At 37.2% G+C, this 14,715-nt stretch overlaps 2 protein-coding genes across 3 annotated transcripts; one reads left to right on the forward strand and one right to left on the reverse strand.

The window, feature by feature from the left end:
* Positions 1-3,660: 3,660 nt before the first annotated feature.
* On the forward strand, positions 3,661-6,239 carry gmfg (glia maturation factor, gamma). Its single transcript, XM_005932001.2, has 7 exons — positions 3,661-3,795; positions 4,209-4,305; positions 4,451-4,500; positions 4,584-4,633; positions 5,389-5,471; positions 5,650-5,723; positions 6,070-6,239. The coding sequence occupies exons 1-7, from the start codon at positions 3,793-3,795 to the stop codon at positions 6,139-6,141; spliced, it is 429 nt and encodes a 142-aa protein (XP_005932063.1). The 5' UTR covers positions 3,661-3,792; the 3' UTR covers positions 6,142-6,239.
* Positions 6,240-6,418: 179 nt separating this feature from the next.
* paf1 (PAF1 homolog, Paf1/RNA polymerase II complex component) lies at positions 6,419-12,566 on the reverse strand. 2 transcript variants are annotated; one of them, XM_005932002.3, is made up of 14 exons: positions 12,347-12,566; positions 11,514-11,546; positions 11,301-11,393; positions 11,067-11,188; positions 10,908-10,974; positions 10,726-10,827; positions 10,425-10,530; positions 9,343-9,411; positions 9,096-9,199; positions 8,860-8,976; positions 8,568-8,696; positions 8,275-8,380; positions 7,692-7,770; positions 6,419-7,231 (listed from the first exon to the last, which is right to left on the reverse strand). In XM_005932002.3, the coding sequence occupies exons 1-14, from the start codon at positions 12,391-12,393 to the stop codon at positions 6,804-6,806; spliced, it is 1,602 nt and encodes a 533-aa protein (XP_005932064.1). In that variant the 5' UTR covers positions 12,394-12,566; the 3' UTR covers positions 6,419-6,803. The 2 variants fall into 2 exon arrangements, with proteins under 2 accessions (XP_005932064.1, XP_005932065.1); XM_005932003.3 differs by having other exon boundaries at positions 11,514-11,543; positions 12,347-12,564.
* Between the last annotated feature and the right edge of the window lie 2,149 nt (positions 12,567-14,715).

Consider the following 14,715-nt stretch of genomic DNA (forward strand, 5'->3'; position numbering starts at 1 on the left):
GCCAATGTGAATTTTATTGTTATATCACCTGTATGCAAAGAGACAAAATTGTGAAGCTCAGGTTCCACAGTGTGCACATATACATAGTGCAAAAAAGACCACACATTGTGCTTCGACATAGAGAACAGTCGAAATACAAAATACAAAAATGCCAAAAAGTAGGCAATATTCTGGCAAAATTAAACTAAACTATAAATGTAATATTCAAAGATAACATATGATCATGCTTGAATTGACCCACCATCCTGAGTGTATGGACAGTACTGTGTAAGATATAAATGGCAGGTGCTATACAGTTAAAAATGTGCAATAGACAAGAAACAGCAACTTAACCTGAATATAAAATACAGTAGATATAGACCATTATCACATCTGTCCAGTGTCATTTCACTGATGCCTCACAACAATGTAAAACTTTCTTTCATCTCTTTATCAGAATCATTTTCCATTCTATTTTTTTATGTGCTGTCATTGAACCTTTTTTAAAGAAAGCAAACTTTCATCCTTCTGTTCTTACATATTTATAAGTTGTTTTTTTTTATTTAAAGTTTTTTCCACAAGCTTTTAGCTTTTATTTTTCCTCCTCAGTTTAACCAGTGACTATCTTTTTAGCAGTCCACAGAGAAGACTTTGAGGTCTTTAAGACATGTCAGAGTTTCACGAGGTTCGACAGATCTTTAGATGATGATCCTTTAGATCATCTTAAAAAATGTTTTCAGTTCAATTAAGCTTTATTTATATAGTACCAAATTAGAATAATATAGGCCTTAGAACACCTTATATTACAAGGTAGAAAACCCCCTTCACTATTCTGGGGAAAAACCCAACAATCATACAAACCCCTATGAGCAAGCATTTTGCATGGGAGGGAAAGAAACACTCCCTTTTAACTGGTAGAAACTAACCGAATCAGGCTCAGGGAGGAACAGCTATCTGCCACAAGTGGTTGGGAGGTGAGGGGAAAGAGAAAAGAAGAAAGAGAAGAGAAAAGCAAACCAGAGCATAAGGAGATAGGACAGAACATAGACTAAGGTAGAGAGAAGACAACATTTTAATGACATGCTGCAGTAATATATAAACACGTAATGAGGGAAAAGTGGTGGGTGAAGAAGAAGTGCTCAACACACCACAGTGTATCACAGGAAGTCCTGCAGCAGTAAACGGCATGGTTCAAGTTCAATTGTACCCGCCCCAACTAATTTATGAGCTTTATCACAAAGGAAAGTTCTGAGTTTAATCTTAAAACTAGAGAGGGTGTATGTCTCCTAAATCCAAGCTGGTAGCTGATCCTGCAATAGAGGGGCTTTCTAACTAAAGGCTCTGTGCCACATTCTACTTTTAAATACCCTAGGAACCACAAGAAAGCCTACAGTCTGAAAAAAGTGAAGTGCTCTGTTATAATTGCTCTGTTAGAATATAGTTGGTATTTAGGAGAAGATGATTATGGGACATCCAGGTCTTTATGTTTTTAAGACATGCCTGTAGTTTAACTAATTGGGTCTTCGGCCTACATGAATAAATATAATGACCTATCATCTTCATATTAATGAAAGTGTGTGCGATCTTTTCTTTTTTGGCAATCCTTTCAGTGTGTGCATGTATATGGTGCATATGGTATCTCTTATTTTTTTGTGTAACCCTTTGTTTCATGTACAGCATGTTTGTCAACTTTGTTGTTTTTAAATGTGCTTTATGAATACATTTGGACTGCATTTGGAAGGAAAGGGTGTATAAAGTAAAACTAAGGGTCTTATCAAGGATTCTGCAGTTGATTGTTGCATTCTTATCTTTTAGAAAGAAGTTTGTTGGTCACCATAGACACAGTGGCCCAGAGACCTAGCTATTGCTGTGATATTGATGCTGAATATTAGAAGACGCTGCATTTTCTTTTACTTTATAGATCAGAATAAAATTGTTATTGTTCAGTCCCACAAACGGCATGAATAGCGATAAGAGTTCTCTTGGCTCTTTTTTTTTTTTTTTTTTTTACAAATATAAAGAGATACAGGAGTTCCAGTTTATTCAGGTTTGGGTTGCTCAGTTCTCCAGTCTTTCTTCCTTGAAATAAAAAAGCACCCCCAGAATAAAACCAGTATCCTCATACTCAGACGTGAAAGGAGTCCTCCACACGTGCATCCTAATACTGCAATTTATTCTCTTTGATATAAATGAAAAGTCACTCTTCCACCTTCAGCTAGTTTAGAACATAGCAGAAAGCCTTTTCAATGGTTTTAGTAGACTTTATCACATCACCATAATCATGGCATCTCTCCATGGGCTTCCTGTATATTTTAGAATTGATTTCAAATGTTACTAACCACTGTTAAATTAATGCTGGCCCTAGTTAAATAGCGGAAACGTTGACCATATTGCTCAGTTCATACACTTACATCCTAGGATGTGACCCTTCTGCCCTTTCAAAGTAGTGACTACATCTAAAGGTGGCTTTTGCCACTTGCAGACTCTGTAGCATCTTTTTTAAAAATTCACTTTTTAAAACACAAGACTAAAAGATTTTATCTACTAAATTAAACTGCATATGGTAGCTTTTACTGTCTGGGTATTCTCTATCAGTTGTCTTGCTTATTGTTAACGTTCCTTTGCTGTTACAATTTCATTGGCATTTATTATTCATTACTTCCTTTCCATTATTTTATTAATGCCAATTTTGAATCATGAAGAACACAATTGGTACTTATCAGTACAGATAAAAAGGGTCACTGCACCTAATTATTTTTATTTAAAACAAAATGGTCTAGGAAACAGCAAAGTGTGTTTGGCCAGAGGTGCAACATACCTACAATTTCCACCAGTAGAGAGCAGCATGGCAATAAATTTTTTTCCTTTCAGATACACAATTAATTTACACTTCTAATTTGACAATATTCCTGGGCACCGGGGTAGGTTGCTGTGTAAGTGTAATGTAATTTATTCATAAAGAAAGGAAACTGATTTCTTTCAGGCTGCAGATTCTTGAATGCACGGCAGTTGTGCAGAGTGTGAGATCTGACTTAAGCCTTTTAGTTTCAGGCGTGGTGGGAAAAGGCCCTATAAGGCAACACAGAGCATGTGTAAGTGACCAGTGCCTTACAAATTCCAATATTGACCAAAAAAATCCAGTATCAACTCTAATATTACAATGTGCTGTCACTTGTGATTTATAGGTTGCCCTTCCATAATGTAACCAGAATGTAAAACAGTAAGAATTTTTTAAAATAAATTATTCTTCCCACACTTTTGGCTGCTTAAACATAATAGCTTTCTTATTTTTTATTATTATGACTTAAATTGTATAAATAAAATACTTCAACTCCTAAACAACATTCTGTTTTGCTATTGTTTAAGGATATGAAGACGTCTTCTACATCTGCAAGTTTCACTTTGATATTCACGTTCACATTATAAAGGGAAGTGAAAGTCGCAGATACTAAGTGACAGTAAAAGACAACACAAAATGATTAACCTGATCATCTTCAGGTTTAAATGGCCTAAAATTATTCAATTTCAACTCCAGCTTCTTCTGCTACGGTAAAATGTGTGAGTTTAGTGTGTAAATGTTTTCCATAATTTATCCCCTATGCAATAAAAGACTGAGATACGTTGCTCCGCTTCACCACTGCTGTCATGTTTTCCTGCTGAAAGGAGGAAGCATGACTGAGAGGCGATCTAGCATTGTGTCTGCCCTCCCCTGCCATCTTTAACAGTTTGAAAGTAACTGTCAGTCTATCGCAAACAGTTTAAGCAAGGCGGTGTTACCCTCAGGACTTAAAAGCAGAGAAGGATCCTTTGAGAATGGTAGGTGAAACTGATGCAATTTCTTGAAAGACTTAGCTTTTCAATTGAAGTTCACTGCATTCGATGAACCGTAATACTACGTATTTGTCTGTGCGCATAAAGATATTTGTTCTACTTAACCATTGCGACCATCCCCCTTGCTCTATAAAACAGGAAACTACAATCTTGCATATTGCTGCAACACATTTCCTGCCCTCAAAATGTCAAAGAGTGTCATGGATGTTTAATATACCCATGCAAGGTGGATAGAGCCCTTTACAGATCTAGTAGATGTCCTTCACCCCGTTTTTTTGTTTCTATTTTTGGTCTGTAGACCAGCCCACTTAACTATTTATCACAGTATTATCTGGAGATATTGAACATTTAATAGAGTGACACAATTTAACTAATGTTTTCATGGCCTGTTTTTACAGTCAAGCTCTTTAGTTGTGTGTGAAGTGGATGAAAGTCTGAAAGATAAACTGAAAAAGTTTCGATTTCGAAAAGAGACCAGCAATGCTGCCATACTAAGTAAGTAACGTTTATCCGTTCCTTACACACGTACTTCACATTTGTAAAACCATTATCAAACATTTTCATCGCATATGAATATCTGCAGACCAAGTAATATAAAATAAAATCAAAGCACAAAAGATTTCTCTTTGAAATTTCTTAGTGAAAATAGACATGGCGAAACAGCTCGTTATTCTTGAGGAGGAATATGACGTAAGTCAATTTTTTCTTTCTCTCTTTATTTACTCTGTTTGTTTTGATTTAAAAAGTCTCTCGCACTCTGTCTTGTCTTCTAGGACATCTCAATGGATGACTTAAGAAATGAACTTCCAGAGCGGCAGCCCAGATATCCTTACATCATATCATGAAAAGCAAAATTATTAATTAAAAAAAAAAATAGTCTTTTTGCAAAATCAAGTGATCTTCTGTTGGCTGCTCCCCTTCTGGGTCACCGGAGTTGATCATCTGCCTCCATCTCATTCTATCCTATTATCCTCTTCTGTCACACCAACCCTCTGCATGTCCTTTTTCACAACAGCCATGAATCTCCTCTGCGGTCCTCTTTTCCTCCTGCCTGATTGCTCCATATCCCTTCTGCACACGTCCAGTCTCAGGGTTGCCGCTATAATTTTGTCTCAACCTGAGCTGTCCCTCTGATGTCTTCATCTCTAATCCTGTCAATCAAATTAAAGAATATTAACATATTCAGCTTTGCCACCTGTCTTTTTGCCAGTGTCACGGTCTCCAAACCGTACATCATAAGAGGTCTCATTGCCATCTTGTAAACCCTTATAAATCATCCCCGATACTTTTTCCCACCCACTCTACCCTGGCTGCACTCTTCTTCACCTCTCTTGTGCACTGGATTGGTTGACCCCAGGTATTTAAACTCATCCACCTTTGCTGCCACTACTTTTCCAGCATCACCTTTACATGTCTCCTTCTTATTCACACATATGTATTCTGTCTTGCTTTTACTGACTTTCATTCCTCTTCTCTCCAATTCATACCTACACCTCTTCAGACTCCTTTCTGCTTGCTCCTGTGCAGATTCTACTGATATGGTTATATACACAGAAAAGTTCCTTGACAGAAACGTACATTCATTGTCTACAGCTACAAATATGTCCATGATGATGGCAGAGTGTCTTACCCGCTGTGTTTCATATTCTCCAGTCCTGTGGGTAAGAAGTTACAGTAATCTAGATTCTTAAAGCATTGTAGCAACAATGGCAAAGTAAACTAATCTAAAATACACTTTTAAATGTTTTTATGGTGATGAAGGTTGAATTAGAATTCTAAAGATATGTTTGGGCGAGTATTAAAATTACCCCCCAAAAAATGTCACTTTCATTTTAATAGGGTGCAAGCCAGAGCAGCAGATGATGTATGCAGGAAGCAAGAATCGACTGGTCCAAACTGCAGAGCTCACAAAGGTAATTATCACAAAATTATGAGTTTATAATATACAGTGGTATGTTGAGTAAATACACTAGTATTTAATGTAACAATGTATAATATTTCTACTTTTTATTCAGAGAAATTGAAAATCTGTAAATTTGTAGATTTTAATTGAAAGTCTCCGATTTACTTTTCTCTGAAATCTACTCAGTTGTTTTTAGTTATGTAGTTGACATACTTTTATGTTTACTGCCAATTTATTTAGCAGGTTATTCATATTTTAATGTAATGTTTTCTTATAAACATGTCTTTTCTTACATGTTAATTCTCCTGTGTATGAGCCATTGCTCATTTTATAATTTCTTTGCTTTACTCTCTAAGGTGTTTGAAACAAGAAACCCCGATGACTTGACAGAAGAATGGCTGAAGAGCCACCTGTCATTTTTTCGCTGAATGTACATCTTCTGCATCTCCAAAGGTTCCTTTACGAGGCTGTCAGTTTAATGTCCATCTGGTGTGTATGGAATTGTTAATAAACATTTTAACCCAAACAGCTTTGTCAGTTCTGCATTTAAATCAGTCATTTTAGGGTTTTTTTTTCCCCAGATGAACAAATACAATACTATAAGATCAGCTGTACTAATTACAGCACAGGTTAAATTCATGAAAATACTCAAGAGGTTCCCAAATCAGAAAAAGACGCAGAAAAAGAACAAACTCTGGTCAGAGGTTTTTTTTACAAAATGTCGTCTACAATTTATTACCTGCTTTGAGAGCCCACATGCTTTACACTATTCCCACTCCAAAGGCATTTCAAGAGTGGAAAACTTTTCTTCTTTTTTTTTTTTTTTTTTAAAACATGATCCTGTAATGACCATCTGGCAAACAATATAGAGGAATGGCGTACAAATAGCAACTAGAGTTAAATCTACAAATAAAAACTGGATTAAACAGAGTTGTATCCAGGTGAAAGGTTACCAGCATTTCATAAACAATTTGTAATCAGCAAGAAATTTCAACCCCACATCAGGCCAATATTATACTCAATGACAGTGTAAGAGCGCCAATGTTTGGAGCTCAATATATAGATAAGACAGGTCACCGGCTCACTGGTCTTATTCACTGTCGCTGGCGTCACTGGAATCTGAGCCTCTGTCACTTCCACTCCCACTCTGAGCCCGAGTCTCTGAATGGTCGCTGCTGCGGTCGCTGCCTGCAGGAGAGGCGCTGCGACTCCGGCTGCCTCTTCTGTTCCCTCCTTCATCCTCACTGTCGCTGCCCTCCTCCCCGCTGCTCCTGGCTGAATTCTTTGGCTCATTGTCGTCGCTGTCGTCATCACTGCCAAAGATCTCTTCCTCATCTCGCATTTCTCTGGTCCTCTCCTCGCCGCTCTCGCTACCACTGCCGCTTGCCTTCCGCCTCCTCTTCCCTCTGTCTTCATCCTCGTCCTCATCTTCTCCCCTTTGTTCCTGTTCTTCATCGTCTCTCTCAGATTCACTGCCAGAGTTTTCTGCCTCGCTGCCACTGCCCTTCTTCTCATCACCTGGAGAAAATAGCAGTGCGTTGATTTAGCATAGTTACTGACAATCGCTCAAACTCATTTTACATCGAGGGCACATACGGACAAATGAGACTGCACTTTAAAGACATTTCACTACACATTTAATCCCCAAAATATTAATTAGATAATAAAGCGCAATAAGTGCTCAGGTTAAAAAAAAAAATTAAAAAAAAAGCACTATATAAGAATCGTTCCAGTTACCTAGATATAAGCTAAAGAAGTGCAATTTCAACAGCACATGACAGTTTTCCTACATCATAAATGTGTAAAATTACAGAAAATGCTCTGGTAGCTCACCACCCAGACTGTCACGTATTTCTAAAACAAAGTTTATGTTGCTTAATCCGACAAAAAAAATAAAATAAAATCATCAGAGTCTTTCCCCAGACAATTCTGGGTAGAGGGTAGAAAAGTCAGTAAAAATTATATGTCAACAACTTACCAGAATCTTGCGTCTCTTTGTCCATATCTTCTTCCTCATCTTCTGGCTCATGGTTCTCCAACTGAGCTTTACGTGCCTCCTGAAAAATCACAGTGAAGGCAGTCAGTTATAAATACACAGTAACAGAGGAATGACAAAAATCAAAGTATACGGCCATTCCTAGAAAGAATTTGTAATCTAGTGTAGTCTGTCGAGTGACATGGAAAACGCTGGAAGCAGGGGGCTAAATATATATAATAATGCAAACCATCATTGACCCAGTTAGTTTTTGGTTTTTTTGCTTAAAGCAATAAAAGACACCTCCCATACCGGCACTTCTTTTGTATAGCAACTACTTTGTTTATCAAATGTGTTGCAGCAGAACTACTTCTATTAGATCAATCATACAGTTCTAAACTTCTAAATAGTTTTGTCTTTAAAGACATTGTATCAATCCCAATCTTCTTCCAAGAAAAACAAAAAACAAAAAACAAAAAAAAAATTTCAGTAACAACAACATACGTTTCTAGCTTCATCAGCAAACTATAGGATGGAAAGCTAAACTCTTGATTGAAAGCTCTGAAAAACAATGAAATGCACTCACCTGAGCTTCAAGCTCCTTCTCATTCATGTCTCTGTGCTTACACACCAGCACAGCGTTTGTTGTAGACTGTGCTCCAGCCTTGGCTCTTCTCTTGCTCAAGCGCACCCTACAGGCCAGAATAACAGTTGTAAAAGGTCTTGGCCAGCCAGTTATTTGTCATGACTGTTTGTGCAACAACATCAATACCACCAATACCAAAACTTGTGCAACAAACCAACATGTACAATGTTGAAGTAGTTAAAAATATTTTCCATCCAAGTGTCAACATATACAAATCATTTCTAAGGTGTCACCTTGTCTCCAGCTCATTGTAGTAAACACCGTCTCCATCTCTGAAGATAAAGAAGTAGTTCTCTTCATAGCCTTTGCTGGCTTTGTTCTTAACGTTCCAGTTGTATTCCCTTGCTATCTTGTAATCATAGCTGAAACATACCATACAAAATTCCATTATACTTGTGTACAGTACACTTTCACCAAACACACTCAAAAAAAATAAAATAAAGTAAAATAAATAACACCCAATTTATGTTAATTTAATGCAGTAAATTCCACAGATACATGTTTGTGATGCATTATTTTACTTACAGATCCTCAGGCATGTAATCAATCCCCTCTTCAAAGTCTCTCTTGCGCTTTCGGAGCGTTTCCTCATTGGGCAGGAAGTAGGCCACAAACTGATTTCCTTCCTCATCCATCATACCTCTATATTTCACAAACAACAAGTGACATTTAACAAAAACAAAAAAAACAAAACAACAACAAAAAAAAACAAAAATAAAAGCGGTTGAAGAGGAGAACAGAGAAAACACATCTGATCATACCTGATCATGGCCTGAGACATCATTTCCACAGCTGCTGGTCCAGACATGTCTTTAGGTGCAGGATCGGAGTCAAATATGACTTGAGCACATGGATTGATCCACATCTGGGGCAAAGAGAAAATGTATTTATTATTTTTAACTACCAGCGCAACAAAAGTGGATTTCTTTTGTTGTTGTTGCATGCATGTTTCAATCATTAAGGTTCCATGGGTTAATACAAATAAATTCAGTTAAGGACTTAGCTCACCTTAAAGTCAGGGAACACAGGTAGTACCTCCACAGGAGTAACTCTGGGTTTGCTGTAATGCTGTGTAATCTGGAGATCAAGAACAACTCCATTTTAGCTAGTTTGTAGCTTACCAACACAAACACGTATCAAAATAAAAGAACTCAATTGACAAAACAGAACAATTTTTTTTTTTTTTTTTTTTTAAATTGCCAGAACAAGAGTCGCACATCCAATACAAGGTTTAAATTGAACTCATTTCTTTTACATATTATATCATTTTGTTGGTGTAAGGAGAGAAGGATTTGAGCTAGGGCTGCTCAATTAATCGAATTTTAATCTAAATTACGATCTGGGCTTTCAATGATCATTAAAAATGACTGAGCCGATTATTAGCACCTCCCTCGTGCTTTACTCTCGCGTGGCAAATCAAGCGCACCTCTCTGGGTTTCGAACACCCGTCACAACAAGAGGACCCGAGGGACGCTCGGAAAGCTCGAAAAGGTGAGCAGAAGTTATTTGGAGAGGAGAGGATAATGGCTGCTGAAGAAAGAATGCCGTTGGTTGAAAAGAGAGGTAAAACGACTTCAGTGGTGTGGAAACATTATGGGTTCGCGTAGTGTGTCAGCTTTGCGACGGTGTCGTAGCTGCACCACAGAGCAACACTACAAATTTATTCAATCATTTGAAGACCGCTCACAAAGTGACATACGATCAAACAATGAAGGAGCACAGAGAAAAACTCTCGACAACACCTGCTTCATCCTCACAGACCTGCATTCACAATACCCTGTACAACGCGACTAAATATCCCACCAGCTCCCAGAGATATAAGGAGATAACAAACGTGGTAATGTTTTTCCTCGCCAAAGACCACTGCTCAGTGATAATCAACACTTTTCAGTTATTTTTTGTATTGCAAAATTTGCACTGTTATCAGTATTTGCACACTATTTTATATTATTTTTTGACAATCTTTAAAGCCAATATTCAGTACATTGTTAAATAAATATCGTCAAATAATTGAGATCTCAATTTCAGTAAAAATAATCGTGATTATTATTTTAGCCGTAATCAAGCAGCATATTAATATGCTCACTCACAGATTTCTGTGCATCCTCAAACGTCTTCTCAATCGCAGAAATCTGACTGTCTCGGTCCTTGTAGATCTCTTCTTCTGTAAACTGCTGTTTGACAGACACTCCAATCCTAAACGCAAAAACAAAAACGTCTCGATTACATGAACACCTAGAACATGCATCTGTACATGTGTGGGTCTTGTTAATGTTGGTTTATGTTGGTTTATAATGGAGCACTGTAACAAAAAAAAATAATTTCCCCCAGGGATCAATAAAGTATTCTGATGTGTGAAATGTAAAGGTGGAGTTCACCGATCCAACTTACTTGACTTCCACTTTCTCATTGGAAACACCGTATCGGTTAAACTCTGTGGAAATGTATTCCGTTTTCCTCATCCATGGGACAACTTTGGCATGCTGCTGCGACCTTATAGGGAAGGGGAAAATTGCTCAAAATAAAAATATTGCTGAATGCATAACACAAAGCAGCCTATTTAGTAGTCATACCTCTTTGAACTGGATGGAGCCTGGATGTCCTCCTCCAACAGTTTTTCATCAGCGGGATCCAACAGAACTGAAAATGTGAAAGATTAACTTAGTCTGTGCAGACATTTAAATAATTCACAATGTAAATTAAGAACAGGATCAACCTTGATGGAGACTTACTGTTGGGGTCTATGCGGTACGTGTCTGGGTTGATAAGATCAATGGTGACCCCAAGGTCTGGTTCAGTCAGGAGTTCATGCTTGTGCTGCTTCTCAAGAGAAGTGGCTTTATACTGTACAAACCTGCCAATAAAGAAAACCACAGGTTATATAATGGGTGTGTGTTTAAACATGTTTACTTGATGGGAAGTGAATACTTGTATTCACTCCATTCAGTGGAGTGAAAAATGAATACCTGTGCTGATCAAATGGATAAGTGATGAATTTAGGATCAAAGGGTATGTCAGGCAAGGTGTTGCAGTATTTCACTCTGCAGACAACTCCAGACCTGTCAAGTGCACCAAAGTAAAGAATACACCAATGGTAAGCCAGCAATCTTCACATACAGAAGCAGTTTCTGTACCTGACAGAAACTAAGTACATACAAATATGTTTTTAATCTACTGACCTCTCTGGGACGGTTCTGTGAGAGGATGGCCTGCTGGAAAAACAAACAAACAAAAAAAAACAAAAAACAGCCATTGGTTAGTAGTAAAGAGTGCACAATGCACAATCCCTTTACTACACAATTTAATTTTATATTAAGAATCCAAATGTCTTCAACTTGGAAAACAGAGAACCTCTCCTTTTGGGCAAAAATAGGGCATTCCTTATGTTGTCTATACATACTTTTCACTGTGGTCTGAAATGTACAGCTTAAACCAATTACAAGCCAACTCTCATTTTATTTGTTTTATTGTATTTTGCAAGATTACAAACGAACGACCAAAAATTCAAAACAAATATTGGCAATGGCAACACTGGAAGGGGTATTTGTGCGTTATCATGTTTAAAAGGAACAAAAGCTACCCTACACATATGGCAAACTTAAAACCACTATTTTTTAGTACTTAATAACTAATCTTTCAGGCGCCTTTTTTCCGCCACATTGTTGTTAGCATTCTTGTAGCCAACATAAAGTCAGCGTTTGATTTGCCTGAACTTTACATTAGTGCTGCTAAAAAATAATAATAATAAATTGTTGACCGGCACAAACTACTGACACTAAGCTTATGGAAATCCCTACGCTGATTTCTGTAAGCTTCTCGTAAATTAGCCGAACGTTAAGCTTGATTGTTTGTTTGCTAACACTTCCGACTAATGCTACACACATCACAAAAGCACCCTGGGACCCGCTGACCACTTGTTTCTGCATTACACTTAATTCCGTGTCGTAAACTGACACAAAACGTGCAGAAACCACTCAGGTAAGCGAACTTGTAAAGGCACTGTTGAACGTACCTATGGCCGTCTTCTCGTTGAGATTGTGTCTGAATCGTTGGAGCCATGTTTATGAAAAAACGCTTAAAATTAAAAACAAAACCGCTTGTTTGCACAAATACGTCCGAAGTCAACAAAAAACATTAACTCCTATCGAGTTCATGGCCTGAGTGCGTTTTCATCTTTTATTAGCAGGATGGGATGATGACCCGGTAGTGTATCCACATCTCCGGTTCTTAAGTGGACTTTCTTTATTGTGAGCGCCTCCTAGTGTTCTGGAATTTGAAGTACTTGAACAACCCGTTGTCCTTTTTTTAATTTTATTTCACAGGAAATCTGCTTCAGGTTTCTAAGGACATTCAAAGCTCTTTGAATACTGACTGGCTTTTTTTCCTGTTCTTTGTTGAAATGATCCAGCACTGCTTGAATAGCATTAAGGTGTATGCTCTGGGGAAGCCAGTCCATGACTAATATTTATTTTTTAAATCTATGTATGCTTTTACTGCAATGTGTTTGGGATCATTGACATGAAAAATTAAGCCTCTGCTGGATGGTATTGCATGGTGGATCAAAATCTGATACTGTAATGATGTCAGTAAGTCACACTACTGACTTAGACTCCATGTTTTACAGCTGATGTAGACATTGACTGTTGTGCCTTTTCTGACTTCCTCCATACATACAGTGATGATTTGGATAAATTACTATAGAAGACTTGTTGCCACTGATGTTTCATCCAGTTCTCCTGGAATTTGGCATACCTCAGCCTTTTCTCCCAGGTTACCTTGCTTAATAGATTCAAACAGGTGTAACAGAGACCCCTCCTATCACACCATTTCTGATGAGGTTGAAGTGAACATCGACGGTAGATGGATCAACTGCAGCTCCTGTATCAGGTCTTTGCTGGATTCCAACTTCTTAAGCACATGGCTTTCACACTCTCTCACACACACACACACACACAGCTCATCTGCTGTAGGTCTCCTACTTCTTGTCCTCACCTTGACCCAATACAAGCTTTCATTTAATAGATCTTTGGGAATCAACTTGTTGGTGCAAAAACAGAACAAAAAACCCAACACTAGTTTCTTCCAAACTTATCTTTGGCATTTTTTTCCATATATTTGACTAAAGAAATACATTTTCCAATAAAATTGAAATACCCTCAAAAAAAGCTCTTCAGAAAACTTGTAGAACTATTGTTTAAGACCAGTTTAAAAGTGACAACATTTGGCTCTCTGGGAGAAAAATTTATTGAAACGAAGAAAACCCAAATATGCTGTTTCAGGGGAAACCATTTAATCAACAGACACCTAAAGATAACACAAAAATGGCTGGCAGACAAATAATCTCACAGGCTAGCTGAGACTAATATGTTTGAAAAGTGGACTTTTCCTTTTATGTACTGGATATATCTATATATTTAAAAAAAAAAAAAAAAGTTGCTTTATACACTTGCTACCATTCCCCCGATACATTCCTTGATCCCCTTTTACAAATGAATACATTTCCCTTGCCATCTTCTGACCTGGTATAAGATTTATTTTATAAGAGTGGTAATACAGTTGATCGAAATCAGATAAAGGCTGAAATTTGTAATACTAGATACCTCCTTCAAGCTCAAATAATGCTTTATCTACTGTAGGTGAAACGCTTAGTGTTAAGTGTATAAAAATATTTGATCAAATTATTAATTACCTATTTTACACTCATCACATGTGTTCCATCAAATCCAACATTCAAAAGTAGCTCATTGTTAAAAGCTGTAGCATCAAACATACAAACACCTGATAATTGACTGGAACAAATAATAAAAAGAAAGATATTAAAAAAAAATAATAATAATAATAATATCAGCTTTCTGAAACCATGAATATAAGCTGTAAAAAGCAACAAATGTAGTTGCATAGAATCACATGATCAAAACACTCAACATTTAAAAAGAAAAAAAAAAAAAGTTTAAAATGAAATGGTAGACAAAAGAAAAAAAAAAGCGCATAGTCTTTTCTGAATCAACAGTTCCTTTACATTCATTCTGTTTCACCAAAATTTGAGAGTAAAAATCAAATGTTGCACACACCCCTCTGCATCTCAGCTTGGCCCTTCACTCATGCTGTACCTCTCTACCATCTGTTATTGAAAGTGGACTGTGCACAAGGGTGTGCCAGGCAGGACAAAAAAAACAAAAAAAACAAAAAAGGCTTCTGCCTTTTTTATATTCTTCAGTCACATTACTTCAACAGCTCTCCATTCAGAGTCTTTAGTGGACTTCTTGTTTTCTTTTCTCCATCTCAGGTTTGCGTCTCTGTCTGGGCATCAGCGCTGTGGAAAGGGACAAGAGATCAGATTTGCATACAGGTATAAACAAACAGCTCATATTTAAAAAAAAA

The sequence above is a fragment of the Haplochromis burtoni genome, unplaced genomic scaffold (genome assembly GCF_018398535.1).
Source record: "Haplochromis burtoni strain Fernald_Lab_line unplaced genomic scaffold, NCSU_Asbu1 Contig_144, whole genome shotgun sequence".
Taxonomy (NCBI): Eukaryota; Metazoa; Chordata; class Actinopteri; order Cichliformes; family Cichlidae; genus Haplochromis; species Haplochromis burtoni.